This window comes from Nannobrachium achirus (assembly GCF_963921795.1).
Source record: "Nannobrachium achirus genome assembly, chromosome: 22".
NCBI classification, from domain to species: Eukaryota; Metazoa; Chordata; class Actinopteri; order Myctophiformes; family Myctophidae; genus Nannobrachium; species Nannobrachium achirus.
In genome coordinates this window covers 15,043,054-15,063,522 of record NC_137829.1, presented here as the reverse complement: position 1 = coordinate 15,063,522, position 20,469 = coordinate 15,043,054, and the positions used below count along the sequence as shown (strand labels likewise).

General features: G+C 42.5%; 1 protein-coding gene across 1 annotated transcript in view; it reads right to left on the bottom strand.

The window, feature by feature from the left end:
• The window catches only part of LOC308308375 (ephrin type-A receptor 6-like), a gene marked incomplete at both ends in the record, with an annotated part of 377,312 nt that overhangs the window by 155,364 nt on the left and 201,479 nt on the right, over window positions 1–20,469 (bottom strand). Inside the window, 2 exons of the mRNA XM_080753799.1 lie at window positions 4,318–4,656; window positions 19,231–19,386. Coding sequence (XP_080609925.1) covers window positions 4,318–4,656; window positions 19,231–19,386 — 495 coding nt within the window. The remainder of the gene's footprint in view (window positions 1–4,317; window positions 4,657–19,230; window positions 19,387–20,469) is intronic.

The window sequence follows — 20,469 nt, the reverse complement described above, 5'->3', positions numbered from 1 at the left end:
CACAGATGTCTTCCGCTTGAGTCAAAGCACGCGTGTAACAAGTTGCATGTCTTCGAACGAAACGAGTCATGACTTATGCCCGTTTGAAGTTTGAATTTTCAGACGCTTCGTATAGCGCCCCCCTTTGGCCGATTGGAATAAAATTGGTTTCAGTGATACTTTGACTAACCCTCCACATCTTTGCCAAATGCCATGAACGTGTAACTTTGCATGTATGATTTAGAGGCCGAAGAATAATTTGCATAAAACCGCACTATTGATTGAATTATTAAAAAATTATATTTCACTTTAAAAGAAATCCGCCGAGATTAGTTTGACCGCATTGGTCCAAAGTTCATGTGAAAAAAGTTTTATGCGCGTATCGCGAAAAACCCAGGAGAAGATAGATTTTTACTGTTTTTCATATAATTCCGAATTGTGGGAGACCTAAAGGTCAGAGGTCAAAAGTTAGAGGGTAAAAGTTGTTCGGCATGAGGAGACGCATAAGTGTATACAGGTTTCATGGCTGTATGTATAACACAGCATGAGCTATACCTGTTCAAAGATCGCACTTTCGAAGGCTTCCTACAGCGCCACCATTTGGCCGATTGCTATAAAAAATAATAGCACACTTCGCCACTGTAAACTGAACACATTGATGTTTTTATTTTCATTTTATCACTAAGTATGTAGGAGTAGAACGGAACCGAAGTTTTGAGGAGAACTTGATATGACTAGTATAGTATAGTATAGAAATAATGACAATATCTAAAGTGTGCTCGCCTTATAGGCGAGCCCACAATAAGATATCTGAACGGCTACATTTATTTTATACAATTAAAATGTCATGAACCAGCACAGTTATAGGGGGGTTTGCCAAGGCTTATTTGCTGGGTTTCCGAGGCTACATCTGTACTAATATTCACTACTTACTGTCTTGCGTGCTCTGCTGGCGCAAGTAACTACAAAGTTCTGCCAAAGGTCAATGTTTTAAAGAACAGTAGACAAGATTGGCCCAAGAAAACTGTGTTTTTTTCAGCCAGTACATTTTCTTCTACAGTACTATACTTCAAATTGTCATTTTCACTATTTTTCCACTATTCCTAATAAAACAATAATAAATGATGGCTAAATAATGTATATGTATTTTTTTTAAATGAGAAAGATATTTCGTGACCTATAAAAATGGGTCTGACTGCAACTCAAACGAAATGTTTGGGAAACTTTAAAAATAGCCACGGTGAACCTCCTTCCTGGGCCGTAGCAGGACAGAAGACCATGCCTGGTGTCAGATCATCTGTCCTGCACACAACAACACAGACAGAAACCAGGGAAGATACAGTCCAGTACAGTACGTGATTTATTTTACAGCATGCACACCTTGTTTATTTTTACATGTGCATGCATAATGCATGTCCCACTCTGGCCGTGAAAACTGTGCTTTTTTATTTTATGTAAAAGTAACACGCCAGCCATGCTGCCAACGTTGGCATGCAGGCTACGGTATTAGGGATGATACATTCACACACACACAATCAGGGGCGTCACAAGGGGTAGGAAAGTGGGACTGAGCTACTAGCTACTGTTGGAGGGGCCTTAATTATTTTATACTTTAGCTATTGAAAAATAGCAGATATACAAGCTCACAGCGCGGCACCGAGTGCTGCGCTGCGAGCTTGTAGATCTGCTATTTTTGAAAAGTCGTGAAAATGTGTGAAAATCTTTGAATATATGTATTTTTGCTTCTGGGGGGTCCCTGGAACTAAATATTTTGAGATGGGGGTCCGTGGCCAAATACATACCATTTTGGGGGTCCTGCACATGAAAAGGTTTGAGCTCCACCGACAGGATTTGAAATATTCAAAGATTTTCATGATTTTTCAAAAATAGCAGATCTGCAAGCTCGCAGCGCGGCACTCGGTGCCGCGCTGTGAGCTTGTATATCTGCTATTTTTCAATAGTTAAAGCACAGGGGCCCCACAGTGAACCCTTGTACCCAGGGCCCAGAATTTGGTGCGACACCCCTGCACACAATACATGTCTACATACTGTGCCTCCACACGCCATGTCTGTGAGCGCAACATGCGGGGATATGTGATATACCCAAAGCTATACGCGGATAACCGTCTAACCTGCAATATAAGTATAGGTTAGCCGGTTATCCACACAGAGAAAACAGATAAAATGGCTGATCTAAGGCAGTGGTTCTCAACCTTTCCAGGCCGCGACCCCCAAGATAATCATATTTTAACTGGGAACGCAAGGGTGTAATGAAAATAAAACAGTTCTGCATAGGTTTTCTGCAGAAGAAATGGCGAGCAGCATTCAGTGGACAGAGAGAGAAATTCAACGCCTTCTAGCACTTTACTTTGCCACATGAGTACATGAGAAATGTACAGGAACAATTAAGGCAATATACGGTATGAAAACATATCTCACAGCATGGCAGAAAATGGGTTCACAAGGTTCTAACTGCAATGTCAGAGGAAAATTGAAAAATGTAAAAACACACACAGAGAGAAAAGTCATGACGCCCTACGTTGTTACCATGGTAACCAAAGCAGATATGTCGACGCAGGGCACTTTGGGTTTCACAATTTCTGCCTCTAACATTTGACAATTTGACCAATGTTTAATTTGTAATTTTAGAGGTATTAAAAGGTCCTTTAGAAATGTGCAGATACCTCTAAACACTCAAACTTTATGTTGGTTTGTTCCCTCTTGAGTGAGAAAACAATGTTGCACATTAAGCTAATCATCTGGGGACCCCCGAAAATTATTTGGAGAACCCCCTGGGGGTCCCAACCCACAGGTTGAGAACCACTGATCTAAGGGGCGGTTGGATGGCACGGTGGTATATTGCCAGCCCAACACCGCAGAGGTTGTTGGTTCGAATCCAATGTGGTGCATCCGGCTTTGTCGAGCATCTATCTGTCACATCTACAAGCACACGACGTGTAACTTTGTGCTGCGTTGTGAGCTTGTAGATCGTCTATTCTCACTACTTCTTAAACATTTGTTTTCGTTATTTTATGAGCGGTGCTCACTTCGCATGGTATCAAACATGACACACATGCATATCTCCTTGTATGGGCCATTCGGTCCGTGACATCAGCTGTGGTGATGTCGGTCTCTGCGTACTTTCTATGAAGTTAGTCTTGTGTGACGTTAGTCTCGTGCTCATACGGACACTAATGCCGTTAGTTATCTCCATACATGGAGTTCCGGACACTCATACAGACACTTATACATACACCCAAAGCCAGACCTACTGTAGGAGCGGTTAGCAAAGCTCAAAAACGGGAGAGAAAAGAACAAGAAAATGGCTGCTCAAAAAGCTCAGTATGTGTCACACCAGTCACACTAATAGAAACATTCTAATTATAGACCGGCAGAATTAACACTCACATGACATGACTGAGCTGTCATGCCCATGGTTGGTAGTATAACAGAGGAAGCCTACCAGCTCTCATAATCTGGGCTCAAACTTAAACAAAATTGTTCAACTATGTATATAAAAAGCCATAAAAAAAGAAAATCTTTGTTTACAGGCACATCTTTATAAATTCAGGTTCAGCAGAAATCTCTCCCTCACCAACCGCACGGCAGGGTTCCTTTTGTCCTGTAAATGATCTATTAAGCTGTCTTTAGAAAAGAACTGAATGGATGCACATGTGGTCGTTGGTAACAATGAAGTACGTGTTAACTGTGCCAATTTTGACTTTTCAGTGACCCGAAGGTTCTGCTCTGGCATCCAGGGAGTGTGTGTGTGCACAGTTTCACTTCAATCGGGCCAACAGTGCCAGAGAGTAGAGCTTTGCTCGCAGACGGACAGACATGTCGACCATGCAAAACATAGTCTCAGCCACTCCTCAGCTTAGCGGAGACAAATATATATTCTGTGAACGGAAATGACAAACCGTTGACAGCTTCCTTTCTCGGCTTTCGGAAGGTGTAGTTTCAAGACTCTATATAGCATTCGGAGATTGTGGAATAGTTGTCTGGCTACGCAAGACTAATACGCTACCCCATCACAAGGGTCCGAGTCAATATGCCGACGGGCCGGTATGCCGACGACCTAAACCTAACCTTGACCCTAACCCTAACCCCAGCTAACCTGGTGAAATGCTAACCTGCCGACGCTGGTGAGTAGCTAACCTGCCGACGCTGGTCAAAGCTAACCTGGTGAATGTTATCCTACTTGGACCAACGGACCCTCGGAACAATGAGTTCTCCCCCATCACAAAGCAACGCATCAACGCATCATCATAGCTCATAGCATTAGCTGCGGCCACGCAGCAGCACTCACTCAACTCAACTCAACTCAACTCAACTCACCTCCTTGGTCGGTGCTGACGGTGATGGCCACCACGGGCCGGGGGAACGGCGAGCTGAGGTCGGACACGCCGTTGAGCGACTCCACCTCGAAGGTGTAGTTGGCGTGGGCGGAGAAGTCGGTGACAGCGACGGTGGCGTTGGTGAGGCCCTGCGGGCGCGGCACGAAGCGCAGCTCCTCCTCGCAGAGGCGGCAGCCGCCCGGCTCGGGGCCGCAGCGCTTGCACAGCACGTTGTAGGTGAGGTCGCGGCGGCCCCCCGTGTCACTGGGCGGGGACCACTCCAGCAGCAGGCACGTGTCGTTCAGGACGAACACCAAGTTGCGGGGGGGAGACGGAGGGCCTGGTGACGACACAAACATGTACGTTCGTTATTGACCTTGTTTGTTTTTCTCATAAGTTATACTGTATATCAATGGTTCTCAACCTGTGGGGGGCCCCAAATTATTTTGGGGGGGTCCTCAGATGATTGGCTTAAAGTGCAACATTGTTTTCTCACTCAACAGTAAACAAACCAACATACAGTTTAAGTGTATAGAGGGTATCTGCCCTGTTTCTAAAGTGACAATTTAAGGACTTTTTAATACCTCTAAAATGACAAATTAAACATTGGCCCAATATTGTCAAACATTAGAGGCAGACATTACACACTCACAACGCCTCGCAACACATTGTGTGTGGCCGCTTCTTTGTCTTTTAAAGATTAATTAATGTGATCAACTTTGACCAAAAAAATCCACAGACCTGGTTGGTTGTTTAAGTTGGACAAAATTCGGCCAAAATGTGGCCATATTTTTCCAAATATGAGGATGACTGATGTCTGAAATCATAGATGTTTGATGTCATAGACCACATGAGACTGACACAATATATCCATATATGGGCATTCCCAGATATGGGCTAAATATTGACGACGTCAGGGATCTCCATATATGGGCATAAAAGGGACAAGGACGGAATTCATTAGCAAGTGGTTGGTTAAAACACAGTTCCGCATTACATACTTACAGTATAATCGTATCAAAAGTATCAGATCTGCAAGCTCGAAACACGTTGCGAAGCGCGCCACATTTTGAGCTTGTAGATCTGCTACATTTTCTATTTTTTTATTTGAATCCTGACAAGTAACAGTTTTGGACGTACTGTATGAGGTTTCCACCCCAACATAGACGATATCATATTTTTGATTAGTCTAAAAAGTAATCGATAGAACAATTGCTAAGGAAAAAATCGATAGCTGTAGCCCTACACACATAAACACACATCCATCAAAACATTTTGTTGTGCAGTACTCATTTACTTACTGTATTCACTCATTCATCTTCATTACACACAAGTACAGCTGTAGATGGATCACTTAACTCATCCAGAGCCCAGGACATTAACGGATTAGGGGGTCCAGAGTGCCCCCTCCCGGCCCCATTAACGGCCATTGTCTTATTTTGAAGGCCAGAAGTCTAGACCGGAAGTACTTCCGGTCTGACGTCATCGGATCCTGCGACGGAACCGATCATTGTTTAAGTGGTGCCATGCTGGATTGCATAGGAGCGTTTATACATGTGTTTTATAAGCGAGCATCTGCCTCCATCTTCGCTTCTAAAGTGTTGTTTTGAGATAATGGACATTAAAGATGAGATCGGCCGTCCACCTCAATGTTATGGGATGACTATTGTGTGCTCGTGGAGCCGTGATGATGACAAATCAGCGCGGATTTCGTCTCCGGAGCGTCGGCCATTGTACTAGGTATTTTTACTCGCCGTTACAGTAATATATTACTTTTCGCGCGACATCACGCATTCGGCACTATACGTACTCTAGTACTTATCGCGTGACATCACGCGAAAGGCACTAGATGAGTTAATAGATTGGTATATAAACGGATAGATAGGTGATGTTGGGAAATGACATATTTCATCAGATAGATACAATTATCTTCCATGTTTCATAATACGATAGATGAGTCATTCATCCACCAATATAGAAAGATCCCATTACCACTAATATCTGAATTCATACATACATATCACATGAGAACAATGCTAATAAGTATTAAACTCCAGACAAAAATGATTAGACTATTGCATATTTTAATGTAGCCAGTATCGTCACTGTCTGTGCATAAACCATGTCCAAAACCTTCTTCAGGAGATAAAAGGCCTTCTATAAGGAGGTTAGAGGCATTTGGGGGTAAAAGTGGGGAACCAGGCCATTTTACATAAATCAAAGGTACGGAATCAGAAAAACATGGTTCCCAAACCCAAAAAATAAATGAGTTTTTCACCTTCTAATTTTGCATAGCAAAATTGCTGCCGGAATTGCCAATTTTGAAATATTTCTTCAATATCTCTGTAACAAGGCAAGCAATATTCAGAGTGTCACAATGTGATTAAGGCATTTTAATGGAATTAAGTGCTTAGCCTGCTCCAATATGCAAATTAGCCTGGCCACCATTACAGAAAACTGTTTAGTACTCAAAGGGGTCCACACACAGCACACACCTCTTATTACTTGTGCCAACAGAGTGCGTAAGTAGGGTGATGAGTGCTGTCTGTATGTGGCACCAATTGGCCAATGAGGGAGCAGCATTATCCACAATGACAACTTTTACAGCAATGTTGGCAGGGGCAGGATGTTTAACCGGCCTGTGCTGCACTGCATATGTTTGTGTTGTCTGTACGTGTCATGTTACTGGTTTGTCTAAATAAATGATTCAATAATAAAAAAAAAAAAAACGTGTGCTGTGAGACCCGGGACATGCTGACTCGGGACCCCATGGGTCTCTGCGTCAATTAGTAGTAGGGAAGGGATGAAATCATAAAATAAAATAAAAAAAACACCATCCACTAACTTCACACTGGGCTGCACTGGTTGCACAAAACAGTCGTCCATGCACAACCTGCATTTATCAGCCTACAGCCATATTTCGGTGTGACCACATTGGGTTTTTTCCTCCATTGTGCAGATGGTGGTTTTCACTGTTTACAGATGAAAGGTTTTTTTCCAGTGTGGATATGCTGGTGACTCTTCAGATCACCTAACTGACTGAAACTCTTGTCACACTCTTCACAGTGAAAAGGTTTTTCTCCAGTGTGGAGACACTGGTGACTCTTCAGATCACCTAAATGACTGAAACTCTTGTTACACTGTTTACACTGAAAGTGAATACGCAGGTGACTCCTCAGGTTACCTAGCCGACTAAAACTCTTGTCACACTGTTTACAGATGAAAGGTTTTTCTCCTGTGTGGATACGTTGGTGTATCTTCAGGTCACCTAACAGACTGAAACTCTTGTCACACTCTTTACAGATGAAAGGTTTTTCTCCAGTGTGTATACGCTGGTGACTCTTCAGATGACCTAACTGACTGAAACTCTTGTCATACTCTTTACAGTGAAAAGATCCTTCTCCTGTGTGGATACGCTGGTGTGTCTTCAGGTTACCTAAACGACTGAAACTCTTGTCACACTCTTTACAGTGAAAAGGTTTTTCTCCTGTGCATGCGCGCAGCAGATAGGGGGGGATGGGGGGGATTAACACCCCCACTTTTTTTGGGTTGGGGGGATATCCCCCCCAGTGTTCAGGTCCAAGAAAAAGCCGCAAATATGATCGATTATACTGTACACACTGAGTAGTTCTCATTTCAAGGCGTATTACTGCCCTCTAGAGGCACAGTCCCACCAGTGCAGTGCAGTCGGCAGCTCAGCTCAGCTGTTCTGAATGAGTTTAATTAATGCGACGCGATAGTGACAAGCAGGCAGGCAGTGGCAGAAGGAGACCGTCATTGCAGGTGCTGGACCTGCTGCTGGTGTGTGTAGGCTAGTCTCACATCATTCTCAGTCAAAATGAAACGGTCAAAAAACCAAAAAACGATAACGTCGTTCTTTAAATCAAGCAACAATGTAAGTACCTTTGAACAGATGCATAATGGAAATGCAATTTCGTTTGTCAACACATTTTAAGTTACGTTTCCTCTTGTTACTGTGGTTCCCAACTTTTTCATGTCGGACCCAAAAATGGACACCAATGAGGCAATCACTCATGGCCCCACGTGAAAATAAATCAGTGAAAGAGTGAAAGAGTCACTCACTGGTCACAGAATATTTTACTAAAGTAAAACACTGTACATGCATGTGGTGTCTTCGGTTTGAAACTTGTCAACATGCACAGAACATAGAACAAATTGTAGTGATTTAATTTTCATGATTTATGAAACTTTATGACCAGGCGAATTCTGACAACAACAACAACAACAACAAAAAGACAGCAGCCGACATGTGTCTTTGGTTTGACACTTCTCAACATGCACAGAACATAGTGATTTAATTTTCATGGTTTATGACCAGGCAAATTCAGACGACAACAACAACAACAAAAAGAAGGCAGCAGCTGGAGGGCAGCCAGTACAGGCTTTGGAGGACGTGAGGAGAAACCTACAAATTATTAATTATACCATTAATGGCCCCCTTTAACCTTTATTTTCTTTATATTGCATTGTGTATGAAACTACTATTTCCTTCATGTTTTCAGGACATTTCTAATCATTTTAAAAATGCCTTGAAATCTGCGTAAAACAACTGTGTAATTCAGCTCAAGTGGAGGGGATATGTCCCCCCCTCCTCGGGGCAAAAGTGGGGGGGATATCACCAAAAGTGGGGGGGATACCCCAAAATTTTTCGCGCGCGCTGTGCGCGCGCACATACCTCCCAGATATGTCCCCTTCACTTTTAAAATGCCTCCTGCGCCCCTGCTCCTGTGTGTATACGCTGGTGCGTCTTCAGGATATCTAACCGACTGAAACTCTTGTCACACTCTTTACAGTGAAAAGGTTTTTCTCCAGTGTGTATACGCTGGTGCCTCGTCAGGGAAACTCTTGTCACACTGTTTACAGTGATAAGGTTTTTCTCCAGTGTGTGTACGCTGGTGCCTATTCAGCCCACCTAACTTACTGAAACTCTTGTGACACTGTTTACAGATGTGAGTTTTTTTCTTATAAGTCAGCTGATGTGTCTTCACTTCTCCTGGTTGAGTTAAAGTCTTGGTAAACTTTTGATGACTGTAATATATTGGTTCATCTGTGTCTCCTTGTTCCTGGCTGGTTACAATTCTGGTGATTTGCTGGAAGGATTCCGAGGGGATATGTCCATTCATGGGCATTTGGCAGTAGAGGTCGTCATCGCTCGATTGAGATCTGAAAACACATTCCTTATTGGAGTGGCGGTTTATCATCAAATCTGCATCTATACATGGACTGTGATAGGGACAGAGTTTTAGGTTATGTTGGGTAATGGACAATTTATTTATCCTGTATCCTCTTACTCTGGTCTCTGTGGAATGAAATGGAATTCAACAATAATTTTCAAATCTTATACATGCTGAGCAGAGCTCTTATCTGACCTCACTCACAACACAAACGGTTGCCGTGCATGCCTGAAAATGCCAATGTGCGCAGGCTGCCGGCCCTCCATATTTGGGCAAGAGTGACATCATCAATATGACATCACCATCATGCTGGAAGAGATCCACATTGATGCCTTGCTGTAATTAGACCCATGTATTCATTTTTGAGTGGTGCAAACCGCTCCTACTTTTCACTTTGTGTGTATTAGTACGAATCTGTATGGACATCCGTGCTCATCGTCTTGGTTCTCATATACCTGATTAAAATGAATATCAAATATCTACATTTTGAAGCAACTGTCTGAGGTGCACAAAGAAAGTCAGAGTAAATGTGAGAATTACCCCAGTGAATTAAATTAAAATATTCTCTTAAATCTATGGTGCGTTATATTTTTTGTGGTCTTCTGCCTCCTACTGTATAACCTGTTGACCCATGAACCAGGTGTGTTATACAAGGCATAAATCCCATGAGTCTATTTATGGAATGTCACTCTGTTGACTTCAATATTTCTGCCTGGTCAGGGGCCAAACGAATACTTTGCCCAGGATTTTTACATGGATCATCTAAATGTGTATTTGTCCAAATATGCCAAAAATACAGATAAGTATAAAGAAAAGAACAGTCTACAGTGTTTGGAACCCTTTGAGTACTAAACAGTTTTCTGTAATAGTGGCCTGTAATTTGCATATTTAGGAGTAAGCTTACCACTAATTACATTACAAATACCTTACACACATTGTCTCACCCTCAGAACACACACAATGATTCTCTATGACTTCATGCACACCGGCTCCGAATTTGCTGTGCGGCAAGTGGCTGTGGCAGTTTGTTTTTTCCCAGATCGAGCCCAGTTCGATTCGTGCGTATTTTTGCATATGGTAAAAACTCATTGGCAAACGGAAATAACACAACGTGTCTGTGTGCAAAGCCCTTCCTGCTTACTTTGTTGGACCAGAAAATCGCAGATCTGTTTTTATTGCTATATTAGAAAGTAAAATAAATGTGAAAAGAATTTCTATTGTAAGAGTGGAGATATTTCTGTGAATGCTGTTTGCGTGTGTTTGTCTTTGTGTGTGTCTCTGTGTGTGTGTGTGTGTGTGTGTGTGTGTGTGTGTGTGTGTGTGTGTGTGTGTGTGTGCGTGCGTGCGTGCGTGCGTGTGTACGTGCGTGTGTGTGTGGGCAGCTAGCTGTCAGAGAGATGAAAATATCCTAGTGGGATTTAAACTGTCTTGTCTTGTCCTGCCAACCCCCCCCCCCCCTCCTCTATTCAACTCTGTCTGTCTGTCTGTCTCACTCTCTCACGCTATGTCTTTCTCTCTCCCCCCTTTTCTTCCTCTCTCTCTCTCTCTCTCTCTCTCTCTCTCTTTCGCCTTCATTTTATTCCATCCTTACGTTATCTCTCCCTGCACGCACGCACAGACGCACAAACGCACGCACTCTCCTGCACTCCTGTCAGTGTCCATTCTCCCTCCTTCTCTCTCTCTCTCTCTCTCTCTCTCTCTCTCCTTATCTGTGTCCTATGTTCTCTCATCACAGGAGGATTCACCTCTCACAGCACTCTACACCTCCATCCATCAGCTCCCTTTCTCCACTAAGGCCTGATTACTATCAGTTCACCCCTCTCTCCCTCCCTCTAGCACGCACTGATATGTTCTCTCTCTCTCTCTCCTTTTGTGTGCAACACCCATCTTCTCCCTTGAGGCGTTCACTCTTTTAGACTAAGGGCCCTATTTTTGTCCATGCTAAACCCTATACCCTTAAACTTCTCTGCCTTTTTTTTACTATTTTGAAAAACATTTTAAATTGATCAAAATTTGATCAATAGCTGATCTACAAGCTCACAACGTGTCAATGTAGATCAACTATTTGTAAAGTATTTTAAAGTTTTTCAAAAAATAAAAAAGGCAAAGAAGTTTAGAGGTTTAGGGTTTAGCATTCCACTGTTGGAAGCAATGGAATGATTTGCAGGAAAATGGCTTTATCTCAGAATCTATCTCCAGATTGCGTTCTTGTTTAAATCTAGCACTTCTCTACGGACCATAACAAAAGCACGGATGGCCCCGGTTATAATTTTTCTTTTTTTCGCCGGATGAAAGAAAAGACGAATCGCTGTTCATCCAAATCGGATAACTTTCGGGAACAGTGCTGCGTTCATGGAGCCTTGAAAATCGGATAAAAAACACTGGAAAAAACCCTGGCACAAGCTACCGAATTAATTAATTATATACCTATATACCTATAACGATTTCATCCTAAAGCCAAGTTCACACCAATGATTCCATCCTTAAGCCAAGTTCACACCAATGATTCCATCCTTAAGCCAAGTTCACACCAGTGATTCCATCTTAAGCCCATATTCCACACCAATGATTAGCGACGAGCAGCGCATACGAGTGGAGCAGAGTAGGAGCAGAGCTGGAGCGGCGCGGAATGTTTTTTTTTTGTTGTTGTTGTTTTTTTGGGGGAGTGGGTTTATAAAAAGATAGGACCGCTCACCATTTCAAGCCGCTCCGGTCGGGAACCACATGTTGAGCATGCCCGGACGCACAGAGTCACGACACAAAATAAATCCTCAACACTTGTCTTTGTTTATCGTGACAACAACTAAATTAAATTGTCTGTCATACACTGGACATGAGTTGGATCTTTACTTGGACCACTTTTTTCTGTCTATACCAAATAAACTTTTTAGGCATCATTTTTACTATTTTGAAAAACATTTTTTTATACTTAATGTAGCTGGTCTATAAGCTGACAAAGTGTCGATTTAGAACTATTTAATATATATATATATATATATATCTTTTTTTTTTCAAAATAGTAAAACATGTCTAAAAGATTTAGACGTACTGTAAGGGGTAAGGCGATGTGCAAGATAGGGCCCTCTGTGTTATTTCATGAAGAGTGAGGATTTTTACTGTGATAGAGTATCTGCTTTCCCTACACCTTGACAAAAGCTTAGCTGGTGTGGCTTTCTCCTGCTCAGACTTCACTTCACGGTCACAAGGCCACGTTAAAGCCACTATTTAACGTGTGACACTTGGCACATGGCATCACCCCAAATCCCACGACACGTGAACAGAATCCTCTGTGTGTGTGTGTGTGTGTGTGTGTGTGTGTGTGTGTGTGTGTGTGCGTGTGCGTGTGCGCGCGTGTGTGATTGCAAAAGATACATGTTTAACACTTTGACCGCGTGCCTATCTCTGAAGGACTAGACCGCACCGCACCGATCCCTTGGCTGGCTTTTCAGCAGAAAGCGGGGAAATCATTGCAGAGGTCTTTCCAGTGACTGCCAGGGAGAGAATGATAGCGGCCGCAGCCCCGGCTCCATTCACACTGCCAGGGCCTTATCTAGCGGGAGAAAGGGAAGGTTAGGAACTCCCATGATGGATTGCGATCCTTTGTCCCACCGCCACGTCTTCATCCGTGATTCACGGGCCGTCATTACGACTTCATATTTGCATTAAATCGCCGTTTACCCCAGGACTAATTCTCCTTTAATTAAAAAGCCATTTAGCCGGTTGAGATGGTGCCCGCGGGGGCCCACGTACGTCTCAACGCTCTCCTGAGGGGGAAAGGGAGTACTTTGTCTTTTTTTTTTTTATGGAGAGACAAAGCCAAGTCAAAGTGGCCATGCAGTGAGTTTGCAATCCAAGATGTTTGCAGAGTAAGCATAGTAGAAAGGTTGGTACGCTCAAACAGAGAGCCATAGCCTCACTTTTTACTTAGGTACTTTTTTTTGCAATATTTCATGAGGCAATGAATGGAATTGTGCAGTGTGCAGACCGATTTTTCGTAATGATATGCTCTAGTGGTAATGTTTGTTTTGTTTTTTGCTTCATCTAATCTCCGTATTTGATTGCAGCGCTTCTTTTTTATTTATCTTTCCGCTTTAATCTTTCTTGTTTTATTCCGTTTTTGTTCGGTTTCATTCTTTCATTAAAAATGGGAGTTGATTGCTAGAAGATGAACGTTTCTGTGAGATAAGATACGATCAACCTTTATTGATCCCGGTGTGGAGATTCAGGTTTCGTAGCAGCAACAGCAATAAGAGTGAAACAAAGGATACAATATACTGTATAGAATAGGCCCTGTTTCACTCTTATGGGTTAAGGCATTGGAGTTAGTAGAGAGACAAGTGTAGATACTGTAGAATACAAATGAAGTAATAAAACAAATGGAGTGTGAGTCTAGTACTCGACATCTAGCCTGAATCTGACTGAGTTAACATGTATATCCCATCAGTAGATACAAGTATGAATGTACAATCCATCACCAATGAGTATTACGCGTGAATATGCAGTATATGATCAATGGATATATGAATATGTACAGACTGTGGTCAACCGTGAGACAATATGAGACTGACGTTATGCACAGTGAGTAGTTGACAGACTGTACATATCATGTACGCTTTGTAACAGGGAATATGAATATGTATATGTAAATAAAAGTATCAAAATAGTTATCCTTAAAATTAGTGTTGCCCGATCCCGATCACGTGATCGGATCGGCCGCCGATATGGTCATTTTTATAAGATCGGAGATCGGGAAAAAAATATCGTTTTTTTTTTTTCCCAAAAAAATATTTTCTGGGAGTAGTGAAAGTTACAGGCAAGGTGAATGCGATATGAAATGTAAGCTTACCATAATCACAGTAATCCTTGATCATTTTCAATCATTAAAGGGCTTTTGGAGAAATGAGACAGATACAGAGCCCTGCAGAGGGGAGGTGATTGTGTCAGACTCTGTGTCCAGCTGGCAGCTGATGCCAATAATTAGTAACAGGCCTAATTAGTAACAGTAAAAACCTGATCGGGGCATCCCTACTTAAAATGAATCACAGGTCTGTAGTGTTCATCCAAAGTAGTTAGTTACTTACTTACTTTGTTTAAGTTGGCTGTTTCACTTATGAGCATTGCCTGTTTTTGACACTTTATGTATGTATATTCTTCGTTCCCTTTCTTTGATGTACCTTGCTCTTTAGTCTTTACTGTACTCTGTTCATGTTCTTTTTTATTCTTTTCATACTTCCCTGTAACTTTGTAAATATCCTTATACTGCTGTGCTGCCTCCGGGCGACTGATTTTCCCCCTTGCAGTAGATAATAAAGGTAGTAGATAAAGGTATCTACCTATCTTTCAATCTATCTATCTATCTATCTATCTATCTATCTATCTATCTATCTATCTATCTATCTACTTACTTACTTACTTACTTACTTACTTACTTACTTACTTACTTACTTACTTACTTACTTACTTACTTACTTACAAGGATGCTTCTGGCATTTTTCGGTTCTCCCGGTTGAGTTGGGTTGAGTTGAGGTGAGGTGAGCTTTCACATCACAATGCTATGAATTGTGGGTTTTAAGGCCTGTGGTAAAGTCTGCATCAACTCAGACTTTAGGGTAAAGTGTACATAAAGGGCTCAACATGTCTGCGAGAGAGACAGAGCTCTCATGCGCTCACCATGTCGCAGTGGGAGAACGCTGAGCCCTGGCGCTCTTATTTGGAACACACATCAAAGCCTGTGAGTACGTGACTGCAGGGCTTCTGGCTCCTACAGAGCCTGCTGTCTGCTGCACAAGCAAGCATTTACTTTTAGTTGGGGATAACCGGTTAAAGGTATGGCAAGTGATATTTATTTGGTTAAAACTAGCTCTGTACTCTATATAGAGTGTTTGTTAAGTGACAAGGATCTCCCTGTCTCTGCTGCGCTTTAATAAAAAATACAGTACGTTTTCAGGTGGGTTGCCAATTTCAGCTAATCAGGAGAGAGTAGTAAACAATTATCGGCTTCTATTTTATAGTGTTGAGTTCTTTGTGTAATCACTTCCATTTTGTAATTACACAAATAATTATTGAATTACTGAATGCTTTAACTTTGAATGTTTAGCCTGTTTATTCTATGCAAGTTCTCTCTCCTGAATGGATCAAATTGGTATCCTGGCCTGAAAATGTACTTTCTGTTTGCTAACGTCCTGGAGAGACAGGGAGAGCTGGGAGACCCCTGTATAATAGCCAATCTAAGGCAGAGGTTCTCAACCCCAGGGGGGTCGCTGACACCCACATTATTTTGGGGGGGGTCCCCAGATGATTAAATGAATGTGCAACAGAACCGTGTTATACAAAATGGAATGCCTCAACTCTTAGTGCTCGTCAGGGTGGGGGGGTCCACAGTTAAAATATGATTATTTTGGAGGTCGCAGCCTGAATAGATTGAGAACCACTGATCTATAGGCATTCAATTCACCTGCACAAGCCAAGACACCAGATTGAACAAAGTTGCATTGTAGTTACCGTAATTGTCTGTCTGTCTGCCTGTCTGTCACAACATAATTGATCAAGACACTTAAAACAGCAGAGCATGGTGCGTAGATAACATGCTAATTGGTCTAATGAGTGAAATGAAATGTGCCATATAAATAAACTTGATTAATTAAAAAGCTAATCTTTTGTCTTATATAATGCTAATTAAAAGCTAATTTGAAGAGATAGGCATTTCATGATGTTTAGACTGAGCGTGCTTCCCTGATTGTGTTGAGGTAAAGCAATCCACAGTTTAGGGGCATCTATCTACAAATGCACATAATCTGTGTGTGTGTGTGTGTGTGTGTGTGTGTGTGTGTGTGTGTGTGTGTGTGTGTGTGTGTGTGTGTGTGTTGGTAAATGCAGTGGCGGACCGTGGGTTCAATACCCGGGCCTTCGCCATGGCTGCTGCGCATATGCACGCGCGTGCACATGCCCGCGCACGTGCACACGCCCGCGCACGTGCACACGCCCTCGCGTAGCCACGATCTGACAATTAATTGCGCCGTACTGCCACTGCCTGCACCAGTAGCAGAGCCCAATACAATAAACTCATTCACAAACAACCATATTTTCATAGCAACACGAAAGCAAGCAAAATATATGTTGATATACACACATAATTCAACAGGCTTCATCACATACCAGCCAAGCTTCTGGGACTAGACTAGAGTTACACACTGCACAGTCTGCACACACGCACGCACACACACCCACCCACTGCTGAGCGCAGCAGTGAGAAGCTCAGTGGCGTCAGTTCAGAACAAGCTAAGGTATGGCAACATGACTGGTGTCTTGACACCAGTCATGTTGCCATACCTTAGCAACAGGCACGATGAAAAGTACATTTTTATTATTTCCCCCTGTAGCCAAGGTATGCCATACCCAATTGACGCCCCTGGAGAAGCTCGACTGGCAAACACTCTGACATTAATATTCACACTACAAACATCACTTTGATGTTTTTCCAAAACAGCATTGAAAAATATCATCCATTAAGACAATAGCCTAGATTAATGACAGCACAAGTCTTGCCCCAAAATCTTGTGTTGAAACGTTATATTCCATAATGCGCACACACAGCGTGAGTGTTGTTTCTCTTACCCGAATCTCCGGTGGTGTACTGTTTGCCAGACTCTCCGGTAGGTTTCCTGATTAACAACCACGGTCGCTCGACTCGCTCATGTGTCCAAACGTCCTCGAAAAAAGATTGACAAATTGTCCAGTAAATCCATATCTGTTTCTTCTCCTCCTTCCGCCATTTTTCGTTTCTTTATTTGTGAATTGTTGTGAGTAAATGTATAAATGTAGCTCTCAATCTCTTCTCAACTCAAACTAAAACAACATATGAAACAGGAAGCAATTCACTTTTCTGATTGGTTTCCTCCCAGGACTGGGATGTGAATATCAGCAGTTCTCTTCTCTGATTGGACAATGTTTCTTCTCAGAGATGGGATCTTTAGAACACTCTAGAAGGTAACCCTATCTGAAAAAATGCGCCCAGGAGGGCTGTGATTGGTTAAAGAACCAGCCAATAACAATACAGTGCCCAACAACCATTCACTTCAAAGCAAATCAAAGGCAGCAGGCACTCTAACTGAGGTTCAGAGGGGCTCTATCTTATCTGGAGACAACACAAGAAAACACCTGATTGGTTAAAAAAACGAATTGCTTTTTTAGACGTGCGCCCCTAGTGGAAGCAGTGTGTCCAGCCTGACTGAGTGAGAGAGAGAATGAAAGCAGAAAAATAAATGAATGAAAAATAAATATATATTATTAAATATACATTTCTTCATCAGGCAAGTGGACCTTCAGAGAATACTTCGCTAGCCCCAACGGACCTCCACTGGGTAAATGTGGATTAACGGGACAATTGGCCTGAATACTCACCTCATTAACAGGACATTTTGGATTAGCAGGACAGGACTGGTGTCCTGCTAATTCATGGAAATTCTGAAATAGCAGAAGTGTTTCTATTGGTCTAGAGAGCCCAAATCCACTTTTTTTTTAATGTCCGGTTAATACACATACACCCGACGGGACTGGTGTCCTTCTAAAACATGGACAATTCTGAAATAGCAGAAGTGTTTCTATTGGTCTAGAGAGCCCAAATCCACCTTTTTTTTTAGATGTCCGGTTAATACACATACACCGGACAAAGTGTCCTCCTAAACCACATCTACACGTATGTGTGTGTGTGTGTGCATGTGCGTGCGCGTGTGCACGTGTGTGGTTGTCCACTGCATCAGCGGCTCCGAAAGCTGTAGGCCAGGGAGGTGGGCACCCACATAATTGTCAAAATAATATAACAATAATATTAAAAAAAAAGATCAAACCTCGGTTCGAAGTGAAGCGGTGAATTTTTATTCTATGTGTTCTAGAGCTGTGAAATCTGTGTTCTAGATCTATACATTCTGTGTTCTAGATCTATACATTCTGTGTGCTTTAGTTCTATATTTTTATGAATTCTGAATGAATGAATGAATGATTTTGTCTGGAGGGCCAAATTGTCATGTGAAGCTTGACCAATCCTCAATTCTGGACGCACGGGACATGACACGGACACAGGACACCTTGGAAGCCTATGGGACAGACTGTACGGGACAGACAAAGCCACTCCTTGGAAGAGGCTTTCACCACTTCAAAAATCATGTAAAATGATTGCCGGAGCACGATCAATTGATTCATAATTCAAATAAACATGGTCTGTAAATGCACGCGGCCCGCCCACCCACCCTGCATATTTCGAGGACCGCCTGACTGCTCAACTTCCAACTTGGCACGTGTGTCGCAGAGAACCTGGTGGTGTAATGTTCAGAGTGTTAATTTCCGTATACCCATATGAAAACCGCATCTTGTCAATAACGTCAGTAATGTCAGTAACGCCTGTCAGAGGCCGGATAACGCCTCAATGACCTATGACATCATGTGACATCACATTGTAACATCATATTTTGTCTTGTCCCTTGTATGCCCATATGGAGATTCCTGATGTCATCAATATTAAGCCCATAGCTTGGAATGCCCATAATATTATGTCTCATGTGGTCTATAACATATGACATCAGTCATATCCATATTTGGGAAAATATCTTTCACATTTTGTCCAACTTAAACAACCAACCGCAACTCGAATCACACTTGCAAATGAATCCCGTCCTGTGCGAATTCCGTCCTTTTCGCCCTTAGGCGTCTTACTGTATACTCACGTGTGCAGGCCATGGTCGGCGGGTCCTTCTCGGCCCTGAAGAAGCCTTTCTCGCAGTGACAGATGGCGGCCCCCTGGCCGTAGCTGTAGCTGTGTGGGGGGCACTTGGAGCACTTGATGTTCCCGGCAAACGCCTTGTAGAAGCCTGGGTGGCACGCTGTAGGAGAGAGACACACAGAGAGATCTCAACCATTTTGGACCCTCACGTTTGATATGCATTAGTCCACGGAGCATGTCGTCACTGTCTGGCCAAAACCTCTTAACTCCATTTGTGAGGTTTTTGATTTTTTTACATAAATCAGGACTATTGAACACCCTTTACAACTGAGTGTTGCTTAAAATAATATTGAACCAATGGAAAGTAGTAAAAAGTGCTTGGGACAAAACCTCCTAACTCAACACTTTCTTCCAAACCAGCTAACCCCACCCGATTGGCCCTCTCTTTTTTCATAAATATGTGCTATTGAACACCCGTTACGTCAGTGTGTTGGTTAAAACAATATTGAACCAATGAAAAGTAGTAAAAAGCCCTTCGGTCAAAACCTACTCCACTTGAGCTCATTTTCCCAAAAATGAACATTTTGGAGTTGGGAGGTTTCGGCCCGACAGCAGAGATGTGAAATCCTCTATTTAACTTTGAGAGCAATCAAAATGGAACCAAATGTACTGTAAGAGACCCTACTTTGAGAACCTAAACTCCGTGTGCCAGTCCCTTCCGATCTGTCCAGAGGATGTCTTCTGGCTCTTTTTTCGTTTTACTTTGTTCATTGAGTTTTCCACAGAAGCACTCAAAATTGGTACTAGTAAGAAGATGAATAGCTTCCTCCAATGTGAACCATTGAATAAAATAATTACGTTAAACAGAATGAATAACATCCAAATGAGTTCATTCTAGACGAGGGCTAGGTTAACAGCACAGACCAACCAAATGTTGCAATTATGCACTCGCGTGTGCCCTCGAAAATAGGTAAAAACACTGAAAAACCCTGGCAGAAGCTACTGAATTAATTAATGAATACACGGCACTAGATAGAGGAGAAAATCAATAAAGGTGTTTATGTTCCAACAAGCTATTGCATGGGCGTCGTTTGTAACATGGAATGAACCTGAAATGAAGGTATTGAAGAATGTAACTGGGGGGTCAAGATGTGAACACAAACAAACTCTGAATACTGCATGCACGGCTAGCTATAGCACTGTAGCGAGCAGGTTGTTTGGCGCTGACCTTGGAGCTGTAACA